Here is a 17,045-nt window from a genome sequence, read left to right on the forward strand (position 1 = left end):
GGGGGGGGGGGGGGGGAATGTGATGTTCATCCAGCAATTCCGCAATGAGTAGTGCGCAGCTTCATAGCAGCGCCTCCCGATGAACCTCACGAGCGGCTGCCCCAGTCCCCGTTCCAGTGCCTATTTCCTAAACGGGATTACGAGGGACGACATATCATTCATCGATGGAATCATGGGAGGCTTGGCTTGAAGACAGTTCCTCGGACTACTCCTCGCTAACATCAAATGAGCCAGACCCCCCGGCCCCATGTCTACTCTGCACTGTGTCCAGCACCGACGTCACAGTCAAGCTCCTGTCATCCAAGCGTGAAACAGACGACGAAGGATCATTTGAATACCGACTAGACTACTCGTAATTACTCGACTGGAATCCCCCGGTTGATGCTCCACGGCCTAGTCGTCTTTTAGCTGGGTAGAGCATGGCCTCTCATGGCCGTTGAGAGTCAGATCCCTATTTTTAAGTCATGGTAGTGCCGGTGCTGTGGGACCTCGTCTCTCGTCTTGATGCTTCTTTGGGCAGGCGTCGTAAGGCGGACGAGGTGGTTGGCTGCTGCGTCGTGCAGCGGTGTTAGCATGGGGTCAGGCTGCTGCTGCTGCTGCTGGGAAAACAGAAAATGATTCCAAGCAGGGTTACAAGGAGCGCGGCAGCAGACCGCGGCAACTTTGCGAGAGCTTTTGCGAGATGCCTAGGATGGATGGATGGCTAGCTGTTGAAGATGATATTGACAACTCTCACGCCCTTTCGGCGTTTCTCTCGTCTTGCAGACGCCGCTATAGACAAGATTGTAACGTTATGGGTTATGTGCTTCATTAATGCCTCTCACTCACTGCCTACTGAGATCTCATAGATATAGTATTGACAAACAGGCTCTGTCACTAACACTAACACTGACATCCTGATATCCGATTTGGGAAGGTTTTCCCTATCGAAGGCTAGCGCTTTGATGGAATTTGTCATTTTGATATCAGACGAGTCCACAGCCCTACGAAACGCTGGGGCGGCCGGGAAAAGGGCCTAGGAGGTTATCTCCTTTGGCGCTGGAGTGCTCTCCTCTCTCCTGTCTCCAGGTGCAAGGACCGGGATAGTAGCACGAGCACTCCCAGTTGCTTCTATGCGAGACGAGATGCGAAGAGGATCGTTCGGTGCGTCGTTTAGTGTAGGTAGTACAGAGCAGTCTCTCCGCTCCGGGGGGGGTTAGGTTGGCCTGGTTCGAGGCTACATGCCCTGCGCTTCCACCATGGAAGAAAGCATGGAATCATCACTCAGTGGTAGAAGACAGGCTCGTTGCTGCGGTGCGTCCGCACCCGCATCGAGTGAGGACTGAGTGCCAGAAATATCGCGCCGCTTTAATCGTAAAGGGGGGCCATGGCCAGGGAATGTGGGCAAAATTAGCATCCACCAAGAACCTAGCGCAGCCACCGTTTTGACGGCCGGCGGTCGCTCGCTCCGTTCCGCCGCAAACTGTGGTGGTACTTCTGCACCGGCGACCAAAGTACCTTCAGAGGTACGTACCTAGGTAGATACGTACCGTACCTACCCATTACCCTGCCGCACCACCGGTACGTACCTCCACCGTATCTCTGCGGACCCCTGTTCATCCACTTTACTGTCTTTCTCTGCTCTCCGCTCCCATTTCCCGCTATCCTTCTGCTCGTACAAGTTTCCCCAATCGTCCTCGAGGTTGCTGTCAAAGTCGGTATGTACTTCCCGACACCGCCCAGCTGCCACCTCTTCATGCTGCCCTGCTGCAGCCCAGTATTAGCGGCCCTGGTGCAGGAGGTGGAGGGGGAACTGTGACGATCGTCTGCCCGTCGTCGTATATTGGGGCATTGCTGGTGCCTCGGCCGCTCGCTACCTACTTGCTGTACATTGCCTGCCTTTAGAGACAGAGAGACGAGTGCCTCCTCTACCTTATGCACGCACACGTTGCACCGCTTGCTGGCCCTGTACGCCCTATACTTTGCAGTAGGTACCTCCGCCTTGTACGCAGATGTACTATGCGCAGTACATCTGCCCGCGCGCCGTAAAGGATGTGTCTCTTCCAAGGGTCCCTCCCTACCTGAGAGAGCCCGGCGAAGTCACTTCCCACACTCTCTTTCGAGGACCCTTGCACTAGGCGGGTACGTACTGTACCCGGTTCCTCGAAGCGGGATTCCAGGAGTGAACGAACCTTACTGCGTAGTATGGGGGGTCCGGGCTTCCTCGCAAAACGGCGGCGGTACTTTCGTCGTCTGGTACCCCAGCTGTCTCTCCGTCCCTACCGTACAGTACTCTGGTACCCTCGTCACATCCATATCCACACCCTGCAGCCCATCCCCTCCATCCCTACAAGGTTCTTTTTGGCGTCGTCGATGGGGGGTGGAGGGGTGTGGGCTCAGGAAGGACGTACATGGGATGGGATGTGGTCCAATGCGTTGCGCCGCCAGCCTCCACGCTCCCATCCATCCATCCAAGGAAGGGCTGAAGGAATCGGCGCCTTTGGATATTTAATAAACACTTTCCTCCCACCATCTCGGTCTGGCCATCCAGTCCTTCTTGCCTTCACGAGTGTTTCAACTTTTTCTCCAAGTTCAGTCTTGTAATACCAAAGAGTCGCATCTTTGTGTGTCGTGTCTTCCCGTCTGCTCCCAGGTAGAACAAAACAAGACAGCTCCAGAGCTACTAGCACATAATTCACCATGTTCGCCATGTCTCAACATCAGTATGCCTACGCGGCTGCTCCGGCTCCCAGGCAGTACTCCGGCCACGGCACCAGCAGTGCCTTTAGCAGTTCCGCGAATCCCGACGAGGATTGGACCAAGATTTCTGATCTTGCCGAGCGCCGCAGGATACAGAACCGCATTGCCCAGCGTAACTATCGTATGTAGCACAAGCTTGACACAGCAGCTCCCCCCACTAACCAGCTCCCACAGGCAAGAAGCTCAAGAGACGCCTGGAAGACTTGGAGAGACGCGCCGGCACTTCAGATGGAGCTTCCTCGTCTTCAGAAAAGGCCCAGACCACCAAGAGCAACAAGAAGTCTCCCGCTGCCCCAAAGGTCCAGAAACAGCAGCAACAGCCACAGCAGGTCGCTGCTCCTCCCAAGCAGATGCAGCAGAACCAGTTCACACCTCCGATGCACCACGATGATGAGCTCCTGTTCTCCCAGACCTACGATGAGCGTGAGAGGTCGCACACTCCTCCGCTCTTCGGCTACTCAGCATACCCGCCTCCGGATGACATGCTCCTCGCTCCCTACGGCAATGCCCAGCCCTACCGGCCCATGACCACGGAGGCGTATTCCGACTACCTGGCCACCACGGTGCCGGTGACTCTGCCGTCCATGACACATTTCAGCGACGCCATCAAGCGGGAGAGCACCTTCGTGGGGGATGAGTCGATGTCGCCGTACTCTATGAACTACGGCTACTTGCCTGGGATCGATATGAACGCTCCCACGCCCTACGATTCGAATCCTCATGTGAGTTCCTTGCGCCACCACAATCTCCATCCTCATTCCTCCCACCGACCGTGAAAACCCACTACATCGTTCTTCGTTTCTCCGATACTGATGTTCGAGTCCCTGGCACAGACCCCTCCTCTGTCACACTCTTTCGACCACTCGACAACCTGCTCGGACTCGGGCTACGAGTACCCGACCACGCCGCTGTCCATGCCCGCATCACCACCACTGATGCAGCATCAATAAACAATAAGAGTGTCAGCAGAAGACAAAGAGCACTCCTACGACGAGTGGCAACAGATTAATCTCGTGCGTTCATGACGAAGAATGACTTTGGGCGGAATTCTTATTTCTATTGTCATGGGATTTTACGGGCATTTCAGGAGTCTCAAGAGACTCGGTGTTTTTATGGCGTAGCAAATCTTGTTTTTCTTGTTTTTACGCGGGTCAGGATCGAAGTGCTCGACCCTGGGCTACAAACTTGGGAGCTTTGAGCAGGACATGACTTTTTAGTATTGAAGATCAGGTGGAAAAAGTCCTGGCCGGAGTCACTTGGGAGGCAATTAGTCGTCACCGACTTGAATGGGAAATTTGTTCACAATCTCAACTAGATGGGCATTTTTGTGAGAAAGAAAGAGCCACTCGTTACTCTAGAGCTCAGGCTCGAATCTATGTAGTTACATCACCAGAAATGATAAACAAACGGTTTACTCCGAAAAAATCACTCTGACAAAACACACTTCACTACTTCACGCGAGCGTCGTGCACACACACATCCGGACCCCGACCTTCTGTGGCGTTCTCTAGAAGCTCTAGAGAAGCGGCCTTGGCGGCTTACACCCTTCAGATTTACTGTGGTGTCATACATTCCAATCTGGCTAACAGCCCTACGGGCGATGTGACGGCTTACTGCTGGGCCCAACGGTGAGGATAAGGATCTGACATAATCAGAGACGTCTTTCCTCCCCAAGTCCCTCTTCTTCCTCTAGAGACCGTTGAGAGCAAAAGACAAGGCCCGGCTCTCGCTTCCCAAAGCTATTCCTCCGCTATTATTGTTTACCAGAAATCCTGCTGCGCTGGCTCCAAACGCGAGCCTGCCAATGCCACGCTCGCACTGACTCTCTTTTTTCTTCCCTGCTCGTCGCTGCTGCTAATTAATGTGTTTGCCTAAAAGGAAGGATTGCATGCGCTACATACTACTGCTCGAAGGGGGCATTGACAAGTATTTCGCACCCAGGGGGGGAGACACCCCATGGATTGGCAGGGACAGTCGCTCTCTGGGTGCGGGCGATGAATCTTTCCTGTTTGGGAATGCTACACGAGTGGAACCATTTTAGGAGCAGCAGCGCAGAGGCGGCAGGATTCAACGAAGCAGGGAACGCACGTCCTGCTGGCCTGTTGCGCCGCACGCCGTCCGTCTCGGCCGGCCGTGTAGCGTCCTCACTCAAGACCACTGAGAGCCTTCAATTGAGAAGCTTGTAACGGCGCGGCATTCGATCCCTTAGGACATGCGCCGTAGGAAGAGACGAGACTACTGCGTAGCTTGCGTAGCAGACGGACGACAGCTAGGGTGGCCGTTGTTTGGCCGTGTGCCCGCTTCTCCTCTTCTGCTTCATGTACCATTACGCACCGGTCTTGGTTGTGCCGCTGCGGACATTTTGGATCTCCAGAAAGACCGATCTTGCGCGTACGAGGTACGAGCCAAGCACACTACTCATTAGGGAAATCTACAGCGCACATGCACACACGCCGGTTTTCTGAACAAGATCTGGTGTGGCTTAGATCTCTGCGACTCACTTTAGCACTTTGCCGGAAGAGGCACCATGTTCACACGGTCTGGCGGCTGTGAAGAAGAACCCTCTACGCAGATGCAATTGCCTATCTCATACACACTTGCTCGAGATGCGACTGCGAGACTGTTGCTAAATTCATGTCCTCGGGGTGGTTACACGGCGGCAGGTCGCTTGGGAGAGCCGTCGGACTTGATTGATTGAAACAGGCTACAGCCTGAAATCCGAATTGCCCGCCCGCGCCGTCTGGCGGCACGCGCTCGAACCTGCCACACACAAAGGATCGCGAAGGAGCCAGAGAGATGGTTACACGAAGTGCCATAGGCGCAATGGTGGTTGGTTCGGGCCAGGCCAAACTCCATGGGGGAGGTGGGAAGGGGGGATTGACACGCGTGCGCATGCGCCGAGATTAAAACAGAGCAAGAGATCACGCCCGCCGGTCGCGGACAGCGTACTCGTCTGCTCTCTTGGCTGTGCCGTCCAAGGCACACACACTACGGTCCACTTTCCCGTGCCCTTCAAGACCTGCAAGACGGAGAGGAGCCTCGTCTGAAGTGCCGCATTGGTGCATCGGGGACAGACGTTTTAAACCAGGGTCCCCATTAACGTTATCCTCGTCCCTCTTCAAGCCGTCGGCTGGTTGGGTCGCTAGCTATGTTGAGCAGATGCTCGCATCCTTCAAGCTTGTAGCTCGCATTTTCCGCGCGGGTCCTCCAGCAATGATACAGCGCTTGATTGGAGGGCTTGCGATAATACCCTCTAAGTTCTATGAGTTCCTCTCCCGAGACGGTACCGACACCCACTTGGAGTGTACTTGCCGGGTTCATCGTATGGGTGACGAAGACGGCTAGATCAGAATCAAAGTGCGGGACGGCGTCTCGAGAGGATTCATATTGAAGAGGGAGTTTGGCAATTGATCTGCAAAACCCAGGAGGCTTCAACACATGGCACTGCAGGGCTTCTCAATGGAAGAGCCGACAAAGCGGGACCTGGGGTCCCCCTTGTCACTGCTCATTACGGCGCTCTACGGACGGAGAACTTCAAGAGCCCCACCGAAACCTCGGGGCAGGGAAAAGAGAGATCGTCGCAGCTCTGCGACGAAGCGCACCATTCCTCCTACTTCGAAGGATTGGGGAGGGGGTTTAAAATTGGGGATTGATAGGGATCATAGGGCTGGCACCGGCGCGCAGAATAAGTCCTAGATCGGCTAAGTGCCGGATTGTCGCATTGGCACTTAAAACGTTATGGGGCATCTCTCTTGTCTTGCTGGGGCCTGCGGATTGAGTGCACACTGCATGCACATCGTGGTCCGTGGATAATTGAAATGAGGAGGATTGCCTTGCCAGCTGTCGTCATTTTCCCATGACGAGCCAGAAAGACCGACAGGCTCTCCGATCCCATCACACACCAACCTGCACTTACATATGCAACGATGCGCGCTCTGTAACGGATTTGAAATACCATCTTCACGGAGCGGCGCGCTCTGGCAGTCCCGTGATTACCAACCCGCCACGCTCGCCTTCATGGACAGCATCGGGCAATTTGGCCAAGAAGAAGCCTTCTAGAAAGGAGCCGAATAGTGGCCGGCACTTTCGGCTGCATGTAGGCGAAAGACATGCCCAAAACTTGAATGATCCTTGCCCAGCCACAAGCTGCTTTAAGTCTCTTGATCGTGAACAACATCTGCCTGCGATGCCGGCCACGTACTCTCGAAACGGTGAGAAGATGCGTCATCCACGATGCAAACGCCATCACAGGATGCAACCTCTTCCAGAAGCTTGGAACGTCCTTGAAGCATCGCTGAAGCCGGCGTTGGTGGGCGGTGTGTTCGCCAGCACTGGCGCACCACCGCACTACCCCCGCCCCAGTGGTACATTAGCGACTTGCTTGCCAAGCTCTGAGCTATGCCCGCATTGGATTTCGTGGCGGCGGCTCGGCAAGCCCGACACGTAACGTTAGATCCGACGGCGCGGCTACCCTGGGCGTTTGCAGCGTCAAATTAGGCCTATCACCTTGCTTGCTGGGCGGCCGCAGCCCCGCACTCTAAGCGTCCATGACGCTTTGATTCGCTACAACTCAGCCCTACTGCCTCGCTGCTGAGTTTTCGGCTCTTGACTCTCCCGGACAGAGCCTCACTGTCAGCTGCTTACTGGTTGGAGCCATATCCCAATTGCTCTCAAGGAGGCCTTCTGCATCTTTCAGCAACATCGAATCATCAGACTAACTCTCCAGGCGTTACCGGCAGCTCGAGTGGCTGGCCTGAACTTGAGGCCCGACAGCGGGAAACTTTCCACGGGCCGAACGGGCTCAGGCACCAGTGTTTCAATTGCCTGTGATAAGGTACCTTGCCTTTTTCTCGGACAAGGCCAGCTCGGATTTCGACTTATAGCGCCTACCATATCTCCGCCTCTATGGCATCGCCATCTGCCTCATCCTACGGCTCCGGGACGCCCCCGCCACAATCAACACCATTATCCCCTAAGTATCTCTTTGGAGGAGACAGGTGCGTCCGCTCCTGATGCCTGCATGCATGCACGCCTCCCTGCTACCTGTCTACATTGTGTATTGCATCTCCATGTACCTCTGGTCACCTCTTGAATTTCTGGCTTCCGTTTTGCAAGACTGCGCCTACCGTTTTCCCCGGATTGGACATAGCTTCTGTTTGTTATCTTCCAGGATGAATCATTAACATAAGCCTTTCGATTCTTTCCTTGGAACAGGCGATGGGATTCCTCTCAGTGGACAGACTCCGATGACCGCGTGCGCGGTGGTCGCTCACAGTCCCATCTGACGGTTAGCCGCGTGGGCGCTGCAACTCGTGCCGAGTTCTCCGGACACCTGGACACCTCCGCCCTGGGCGGCGCAGGCTTCGCGTCACAGCGCACGGTCGACGACCTTTGCTGCTGGGACCTGTCAGGCTATGAGTCCCTCACGCTAGACGTTGCCGAGGCCGACGAGAAGCGCTACACCCTCATCCTCAAGGACACGATCCTGTCTCGACGTGACGACGGTCGCGAGCAGAGCACCGTGAGCTGGGAGTATGACTTCACCGTCGGCACCGTCGGCGGGAACGCGGGTAGCACGACGGTTGTGATGCCCCTGGCCGACTTCCAGCCGACGTATCGGGGCCGACCGAAACCCGACGCTACGCCGCTTGACCTCTCCAAGGTCAAGAGGATCACCTTCATGATGCGCAGGTAAGGATCTGGCTGTTTCATTCATTAAAAAATGACGTATTCACCGCCCTGAGCGAATGCGCACATCAGGGTTCTGCAAGGCTAACTAATTGCGCTGCGGCGCGGGGAACAATAAAGCTTCTTTGGCGATCAGGAAGGAGACTTTTCCCTGTCCATCAATTCCTTGGCCGCTGGTGGTGCTGCTCCTGCTGGTGCGACGGAGATACGAGCCTCGCGGCATTCTTTGTCCGACGGCACAGTCGAAGTCGCGGAAGAAGATTATGTCCGCGTGGACAATGTCGAGATGAAGCATGAAACTGATCATGTGAACGACAATACATCTTGGCTGGCGTGGCTCAGGGGATTATGGAGTCGCTGACCGGGTATCGAAATGGTCAAGCTTCTGGTAATGGATTTGTGGGTAACGGCGGAAAGGGATTGGGAGTGAATGGAGCACCTTGGGGTTGAGGCCCTCATCAATTAAAGCTTGCTCAATCCTTTGTATAAGTATCTGCGTGTATCAACATCGCCAGCGATCCTGCGCTGGTCCGAATCGGTAGATCGTAAATGTCTAATTGTCTAGAAATCAGGGGCTGTATGCGCATCTTTTCTCCTTGGCAACGCGACACTGCGTACACATGCCGAAAACGGCAAATAATAAACACCATGTACGGACCTGTCTCATCTTGTCTTCCGGGATGCGCTTGTCGATTGGCGAATACGCCCCAACGTCGCAGGATGGTTCTAACAAGGATGCCGACCGACCAGACCCAAAAGAGCTAACGATTTTGCGAGAATGAAATGGGGCAAGGGAAATGATCAGTGGTCTTGAAAACGGTGCTGTGCCGCATTCTCGGAGATCGTCCCCGGAACTTCAGCAGCCTCAAATGTGAGCCACCCTTCAACGGAAAAGGTATCATGATAGCGACAGGTTTGCTCGTTGCTCACGTTTACGGCATTCCATCAAGAGGTTTGTGTGCGAAGAAATGTCTTGGATCTGGGATAGCAGAAGCGTGGCTTTCTTATGTTAGAAGATCTCACTCGACGTCAGCCATACGTAGAGTACTACTCATGCGTCCATCGAAGTGGGATAGAGCTGGTGACAGAGCACGCGGAAGGTAAAAAGGTCAGGGTGATGAACGTAAGATATGATACTGTCTTATTACGAGCATGGCCGGAAATGCATAGACCCAATTCCACCACTATTGTTTCGCCGTGGCCCTGAACGCTTTTCTTTATACACGTCCCATCTATCCAAAGAGCCGAACGCCATATGCTCAGGTTCTTTCAAGTCACCCGAGTTGAGCTAAATAACCAAAATCGTAATACATGCCAGAATGCTCCTCGAATGCAATTTCATGCAAAGGTAATTAGGGGTGCGGTGTCTCATCAACCTGCCACGCATCTCTCTAACGCTGGTGCAAAGCGCTCTCAATCTCAACGTACAATCAGGGGTATCCTCGCCAACAAAAGTCTTCAAAATCGTCTCCCAATTATCATGTCTAAAGTCTCGGTAGGTCATGACAGCGGCGTAGATGGCGAGACTATAAAGTGCCGCCCTGGCGCTGATTCGAGTTGGCCGGCGGCTGGACCTCGTTCAGGGGCGCGCGCTGCTCGGCCGAGTCTGTCCGTGGCTCGCCGGGCACGGGCGGCTCCTCGAGGCCTTCCTTCATGATCTCATCCTTGCGGCCGACCGAGGGCCACGTGCGGTTGCCCGAGAGGGCGTTCTCCTCTGCCTCGGCCAGCCAGCGGCGCCACTGCTTAGTGCCCGGGGCGGCTCCGCTGCGCTCGACCCAGCCGGTGCGCTTGGTCTCACGGATGGCGTACCACAGGGTGCGCGTGAAGCTCTTCATGCCCTCGCGCTGGTCGTTCTCGTCGGTGATGCCCTCGGCGCCCTTTGCGTCCTCGGGCGTGACGTCGCGCCACTCGTAGCGGCTCAGGTCCCAGAACAAGCGGCGAGGCAGCATGCCCATGCCCCAGTAGAGGCCGTTGAGCAGCATGTACGACACGCCGATGAACACCTGCATCCAGAAGGTGCAGTTGCCGAGCAGCACGACCGACACCATGAGCAGGATCGTCGCCACGCCCATCAGCAGCCGGTACATGCGCTCGCCGACGCGGTACTTGCACTCCTCGGTGCCAAAGTACAGCTCCCGCGCCACGTCCTCGGTGCAGTGGATGAGGATGAAGGCGCCCTCGCGCGTGCGGACCATGACGTCGCTCCGGGGCACCCTGTTCGTGTGCGTCCGGTTCATGAGGATGGGGCTCCACCACGACGCATAGCCCACGATACTGGACATGATGGAGATGGCTCCGATAGCCAACATGGCTGCGGCGTCCTTGAAATAAATGCCAGTGACGAACATCGCCAACGATAATAAACAAGAGAATATTGACAATATGTGAACTGGACTTAGTAGCGTAGCAGGCACAGCCGGACGCTTTGCGGTATTAGCGAGCGTAGGGTTCGACAGGTAGTCTGTCACTCTCTCCTGAACGGTCCGCCGCCGCGTGACTCCCGGTATCGGCTCCTCGCCGCCCTGCTCGACATCATTGCCATAAGCCGTGCTGTGTCCTGTCGTCATCGTGCCCGGTCGGTTGTTCTTCTCTTGGTTATTCGAGCCCGAATCATTGGACGGCGCCCGGGGTATGCTGGGCCTCCGGCCACTCAAATTTGTGTTCTGCCTCCGCCCAAACAGCCTCCCAATACCTGACCCCGTCCTGGCCCTAAGTGCCCCGTTGGCGCTTCCGCGTTGTGCAATGATGCCGCCGGCCTCGTCCCGGTCGCGGTGCTTGATCTCGAGGACCTTGAAGGATAGGGCGGGCAGCTCGTCAAGGGGATGGATGATGTTGGCGAAGAAGCCAACCGAGTCGAGCACGAAGCCGCTGTAGACACCGCACATCTTGGCCGTGACCTCGGGCATGCGGCCGGGGCGCGAGGGCTTGAGCAGGGCCTGCGGCGCAGGTAGGATACGGGGGAGCATACACAGGAAGGACGCCGTGATGGCCTGCGAGTGCTCTGCCATGCTGTTCTCGCCGATGACGGCGAGCAGCGTCACCACATCCAGCCGCCAGCCGGGAGAGTCATTCTGGCCGAAGGGGAACCATGCCAGGGCGCCGGTTGGGCCTGAGGAGGTGGACTCGCTTGACATGATGGAAATCGATGCTCCCGAGAGCTCGTTCTTCGATACGGAAGTCAATTGACTCGCGTTTCTGATCGAATGATGGAAATCGGCGCGGTAATCGTCGTAGTGACGCTAGTTAGTTGTGCCAGATGTCTCTCCCGTAGCCTTGTCAGGCTTCGAAGCCCCAGACACCAGGCGAAGGGGATTGGATATAGCTTCTTGATATATCAATGAATAAGTCCAATCGATCAATCAAACAAAGATCACTTATTAAAGGTGCCAAACAAGAAACACTTGAGCAGTGTAGATGAGATGAATGATGCCCAAGGAGAATCCATGGGTATTAGGAGAAAGAACCGGGCGCGACGCCAGCCAGAGAAGAACGCCTATGGCGTCGATTGAGGTTTGAGGATATGCGGCTGTGAAGTGGGCTCGTGCAGCGCCGATTCGTAGGCGGGTTGCTGTCATTGTGCTAGCTGGGGGCTCAGCTTCGGCACCTAGAACCTGGAAGGGGGCGGCAACTGTTCCGTACTGGGGCAATCTACGGCGGGCGAGCTGCTTAGCACGGGCATTCTCCATTATCAATCTTACATCACACTTGAGACATAAGGCTCTTAGAAAGCTGCTGATCCTTGATCTTCAAGCAAGGAGCCGCAATCCTCTGGAGTTGACAGTCTTTCTGATCTTGACTACTCTGTTTGGTTCCTTTGAAGACTCTTCAGTCCCGTTTCATGTCTCACTATTTCCTTTATGACCTGTTCCAGACTCTCCAGCCCCCAAAGCCTGCTACTCCAATGACTGCAAAGATTCCCAACCAAGCCATAACTGCTTGACGAACTATGGCACCTACAGCTTTGTCTCTCTCCTCAGCGTCGTTTTCTCTTGGGAACGGCACTGGCGGAATTGGCCTGCCCAAGAACCTGCACAGCGGCTCCCATCCGTCCGCGACGTTGACTTCTAGCAGCCTTTCCTTTGGCACGATACTGCGCACCCAGGCGTTGTGCTTGAGGATCAGATCCGGGCCCGGACGGCCTCCATGTCGCCTCTCGACACTGTGAAGACGTCAGCAATGCAGCCTCCTGAGTCGATGGTCCTGGAATGGGATGCCCACTCTTCGAAGTACCCTCTGGCTGTGTCAATGTACCATCTACGGCCCGGGAGCGGCTGCACAAGGCGGTTCAGCGTCTGGTCTTCGCAGCTGTCGGCGACCGGCTTGAAGCTCTTCCACCACCTCTCCGGGTCGCGCGTCACGAGGACGACCTTGGCATCCGGGTACAGCTCCATCAACTCAGGCAGGAAGTTGAACGCCGGCACGTCCGCCATGGCCACAAACCCGGCCGTCGCCTCGCGGAGCAGCTTCATCAAGCGCGGCTTGTCGTCTTGTCGTCTATACTGGTAGATTTTGTTCCATTTTCTGCAGTATGCTGAAGCCGGCATTGCGTGTTAGACCAGACACGCACGATGTGTCAAGAAAGTCCAACTTGTTCTTGGTAGCATACTGACCGTCCTCTCTTTGAAGCAACTGCTCGCCTCCGTGAAATGTCGGCCCGTCGAGTAGAATCTCGTAGGCTCTTGCGTATGATAGTGTACCCGTTCGCGAAAAGCCTACGCTGATGACTTCAACCTTCCTTGAAAGATCAGTTGGCACTGATGGAACACCGCCCATCTTCTCAGACTTTAGATACTGATTAGCGAGCGAGGGAAAAACCTAGCTTCACGCTCATCGTTCTGAAGTCTTTGAAATTTTGATTTGAGTGTTATAGCATTTCTCTTGCAGTGTTATCATATGTATAAGGTATTGCTTCTTAGCAACACCGGCTCCATCCTTGATCGACACGGGAGGATTTAGCGAATCCTTGCAACACTGACCGTCTAGCAAGGCCCTTTTCGGTAAGGCTCTTCAGTCCTTAAGTCCGGCATACTTTTCATCTCGAGTGCAACTAACCTCAGAACCTAAAAACAAGTTCCTCACAACGTGAGGTCAGTGTATTGCTATGAGACCTGAGTATGTCTTACACAGCTTGAGTGTGTCGTCCGCCGTAGTGCAGGTAGTACACTGTGGACTTGCTCAGCCCCCAAAAGGTGCCTCTATGTATGCCTTACACCTCCGAACCTCTCATTCAGGCAGTCGTCTCTGGCTAAGCTCTGGGCCATGGACAAATCAAAGAGAATTTTAGGCGGCACGCAACCGGGAAGTTGATAGGATTCGGATTGTCGGAGCAGATGCATCTCTGCGGCGCCGAACGAAGATGAAGCGTCCAGTAGACCAGAGGGCACTTCTTGGAGCCCACATCAGCAGCAGCTACCTATCTCCAACTATGCCGTCGTGATTGATTTCGCTTCCCCTGCGCCACATACAACCGAACGCCCGGCTTTCCCTGCCCGTGTCCCATCATCCATCCAGATATTGCATCTATTAGATCGACTGCGCCAATCACTAGAGCCTCGCCAGTCCCCGTCCATGTCTATCCTTCACCCCAATAACATCACCAACCAGGTCGGGATTTTCCCCTGGAGAAGAAATGCCCCCTCTAGAAACGCCGATGAGTCGTCAGCGCATCATGCTCTTCTCATAAGTTCGTCAAATCGCCAATATCGTAGCCTCAACCGTATGCTTTAAAATGAAAACTCTTTTTCTCGCCAGGACGGGTGTTTCTTTGTGAGGACCTATAGAAGTTGCTCTTACTCGTCGTCGTCCGGGAGCTTGGCCTCGTCCCCGTACGTCTGGATGATCCAGTCCAGGAACACCTCCCAGCGCTTCTCCCACTCGAAACGCACCGCGTCCAGTTCCTTTGGTGACATGCACGAGTGCTCCAGGCTCCATTCTATCAACTGTCTCCAGCCGTGGAGGTCCATGTCTGTTTTTCCGATCAGGACTTGATAGAAGTCGTGCGAGAGTGTAGATCTGGAAGTCGTTAGGGCTTTGCCAAAAATAAATATGTTGTAGACTTACCTAAATAATGTGCCATTGTCGCTGTTCACGGTGCAATGGACGTCGTTTGCCAGGAGGTTGTACATGGTGTGCCCGTTCATCCGCGGAGTCAACCCTAGTATCTCATTTGAGATGGGGCAGACCTCCAGGCAGACATTCTCCTGCTTCATCCTCTCCATGATGTAGGGATGCCGCGCCAGGGCGAATCCATGGCCGATCCGCTTGGACTTGAGGAGCAACGCATCGAGCAGGTTGCCGTCGGTATCATTGCCCATTTCTAATGTCTCACCGCAGTGGAATAGAAATGGTATATCCAATCCATCTCTCTCGCAGTTTTCCTGGAATTCGAGGAACTCCTCGATGAAAAAGCCCAATGGGTGTCCTTTATTTTCCTCCCCAACGAGATCATAGCCTGGGTATCGTAAGAATCTACCTGCATGGTTTAGACGTCTCAGAACTTACCAGCAATCCACTCTGGCCATCGTTTCTTGAATTGCATGCACTCGTTCAAGGAATATCTAACGTGTTCTTTGGAGAAGGACCGAGGAGTGCAGTAAATGACCTTGAGGCCGCCGAAATAGTCGTTTGTCTCCTGCTGAAACCTGTCGTACTCCTCTGTGATGATCTGCATGATGCCCACGTTGTCGATTTGCCTAGTCCCATCGTCCGTCCAAACCTGATTTGTTTCCATGAAATTTGGCCTGATCTCGGCGTACTGTATATTATCTTGGATGAACTCTTCCAAGCACAGCCTAGTGTACCTACGGTAGGCGGTTTCGTAATTGAAAAGTCCTTTCATCATACGTGTCCGGCCATTGAACTTCTCCCAAGCGCTGTGGATGTCGTCAGATCAGCAGGTTCATCTCGCGCACGGGAGACTTACCCATCTACTGTTTGCAGCCAGTGGTGTGCTTCTTCTTCATCGAAGACCAATTTGTCGATGAGCCAGTCTTCGGCCCAGCTTTCTGGTGATTTACTCTTCCGTATGCATTCCTCCGGGTAGTGTGTTGGGAACTCCTGGATGAAGTCCACGAATTTCATGGTTTGGCGGTTTATATATGCGGGATTGAACAGGTTTCCAGGTCTCTCCTTTTCCGGCGGCAGAATGGAAAATTGGATTTCACATTTGTCCCAATTCTCCTTGGCGGTCAGCGGAATATTGCTCATGATGAACATGCGCTCCATATCCTGGGCGATTCTGATCAGAACGTAGGGCAGGAGGCATGCGTTGAAGTGGATATGGAGATGCGCCCCTTTCGGCATCTTCTTTGCAACTCGAAAGACCTTTGTCTGCTCTATCAAAGTTTGGTTATGGAGAAAATGGTCCCCAGGGAAGCGAGGGAATTCTTGGCCTTCCAGGCCTTTCTGGTTTGGCTGGGCTTTATAAATCTGGATGCGATCATTGTGTTTCAACACGTCCAGGATCCGGCCGGCATGCCGTTGTTTTGCGGAAGCAGTCTGAGTACATCTCCAGGCGAACGAGAGAGCATCCTCTCTTTCCTTGGTCTTGCGGCGTTCCTCCAAGTAGGCCCTCAAGCGCGCGGGGACAGCCGCAGCCTTGCCCGTGTCGACGGCGATGGTAGGCTCCTGGATCCGGGGGAACTGGGCGCGCCTCTTGTCGATGACGACGTCGAGGGCGGCAACGGTGTTATAAGTCATGGCGAATTTATGATTGGTTGTTGTGTTGGTCTTGCGAGATCCAAAGCCAGAGGGTTTGCTGGCTGGTATGTCAGCGGGATGTATAAATCTCTCCTGATGAGGGTGCGTCTTGACAAGCTTTGAATGAGCGCGCTGAGGCTGTTCGGGGCGCTGCTCAGCCTTCTCGGCATCGTCGGCGAGGTCTTCTTTATCTAGGTAGCTACAGGAGGTCCCCATAAAGGCAGTCGAGGGTGGAGTGAATAGAGTTTGGCGACTGCAACAAAGAGCAAGTGTGCGCGTGCTCGCAGCGGTATGAATGTTCAAGGAAGCCGCTTCCAGGTGTGACAAGCACGGGACCAGGCGTTAGTATATATGCTGGTACTGATGAGGGCGATGCCCGACTGCACGCGATACGGCGAGAGTGAGCCAGAGATGCCGAACAAGCCAGATGAGCCGGATGAGGAGGGCTGAGCCAGTAGAACCCCAGGATGAGAATAGCGGCGGTATGCGGCGGGCATAGGCTTCCCTTCACTAGAACCAGGGCCGGGAGCCTTTCTTCCTTCTTCTCTTTCTTCAACGGGAAAGCAAGCGCCGGGGGTTTGTATGACAGACAGACAGACAGACAGACAGACTGAGGTTGTAGGCCTGAAATTGAGGACGCCGATTTGGCGCAGAGCAATCTCGTTTGTCTGGTACAGCCAGGCTACCTAGCAACTTAGACAGCTTGGACTAGAGTAGAGGTATCTTGGGCAGGTCGATAGTTGTCAGGTCGGGCAGAGCATGTGGCTCGTGAGCTGCTAACGTTAGATAGCAATGAGGTGAGTTTCGGGCCTGGCATATTGGGGCATGTTTGGGAAGGCTGTGTGAGTCTGTCGCGATAGAGCAGGAGGAGGAGGCATATGAATTACGGGTGTGATGTTGGGTGGTGGTGGTGGTGGTGG

General features: G+C 54.6%; 5 protein-coding genes across 5 annotated transcripts; 2 read left to right on the top strand and 3 right to left on the bottom strand.

Annotated features, from left to right (window-relative positions):
* Positions 1–2,679: 2,679 nt before the first annotated feature.
* UCRPA7_5196 (putative transcription factor bzip protein) lies at positions 2,680–3,515 on the top strand (the record flags this gene model as incomplete). The annotated part of the gene is made up of 2 exons (XM_007917743.1): positions 2,680–2,860; positions 2,914–3,515. 2 exons carry the CDS (start codon positions 2,680–2,682, stop codon positions 3,513–3,515), a joined length of 783 nt encoding a protein of 260 aa, XP_007915934.1.
* Positions 3,516–7,644: 4,129 nt separating this feature from the next.
* Positions 7,645–8,434, top strand: UCRPA7_5197 (putative cia30 family protein; the record flags this gene model as incomplete). The annotated part of the gene is made up of 2 exons (XM_007917746.1): positions 7,645–7,736; positions 7,954–8,434. The coding sequence occupies 2 exons, from the start codon at positions 7,645–7,647 to the stop codon at positions 8,432–8,434; spliced, it is 573 nt and encodes a 190-aa protein (XP_007915937.1).
* Positions 8,435–9,953: 1,519 nt separating this feature from the next.
* Positions 9,954–11,561, bottom strand: UCRPA7_5198 (hypothetical protein; the record flags this gene model as incomplete). The annotated part of the gene is made up of 1 exon (XM_007917745.1): positions 9,954–11,561. The coding sequence occupies one exon, from the start codon at positions 11,559–11,561 to the stop codon at positions 9,954–9,956; it is 1,608 nt and encodes a 535-aa protein (XP_007915936.1).
* A 984-nt stretch (positions 11,562–12,545) lies between these two features.
* On the bottom strand, positions 12,546–13,200 carry UCRPA7_5199 (putative nad dependent epimerase dehydratase protein; the record flags this gene model as incomplete). The annotated part of the gene is made up of 2 exons (XM_007917747.1): positions 12,546–12,921; positions 12,995–13,200. The coding sequence occupies 2 exons, from the start codon at positions 13,198–13,200 to the stop codon at positions 12,546–12,548; spliced, it is 582 nt and encodes a 193-aa protein (XP_007915938.1).
* Positions 13,201–14,216: 1,016 nt separating this feature from the next.
* UCRPA7_5200 (putative adenosine amp deaminase protein) lies at positions 14,217–16,341 on the bottom strand (the record flags this gene model as incomplete). Its single annotated transcript, XM_007917744.1, has 4 exons — positions 14,217–14,439; positions 14,488–14,878; positions 14,929–15,299; positions 15,350–16,341. The coding sequence occupies 4 exons, from the start codon at positions 16,339–16,341 to the stop codon at positions 14,217–14,219; spliced, it is 1,977 nt and encodes a 658-aa protein (XP_007915935.1).
* Between the last annotated feature and the right edge of the window lie 704 nt (positions 16,342–17,045).

Source organism: Phaeoacremonium minimum (genome assembly GCF_000392275.1).
Source record: "Phaeoacremonium minimum UCRPA7 unplaced genomic scaffold PA7_03_scaffold_406, whole genome shotgun sequence".
In the NCBI taxonomy this organism is placed as follows: Eukaryota; Fungi; Ascomycota; class Sordariomycetes; order Togniniales; family Togniniaceae; genus Phaeoacremonium; species Phaeoacremonium minimum.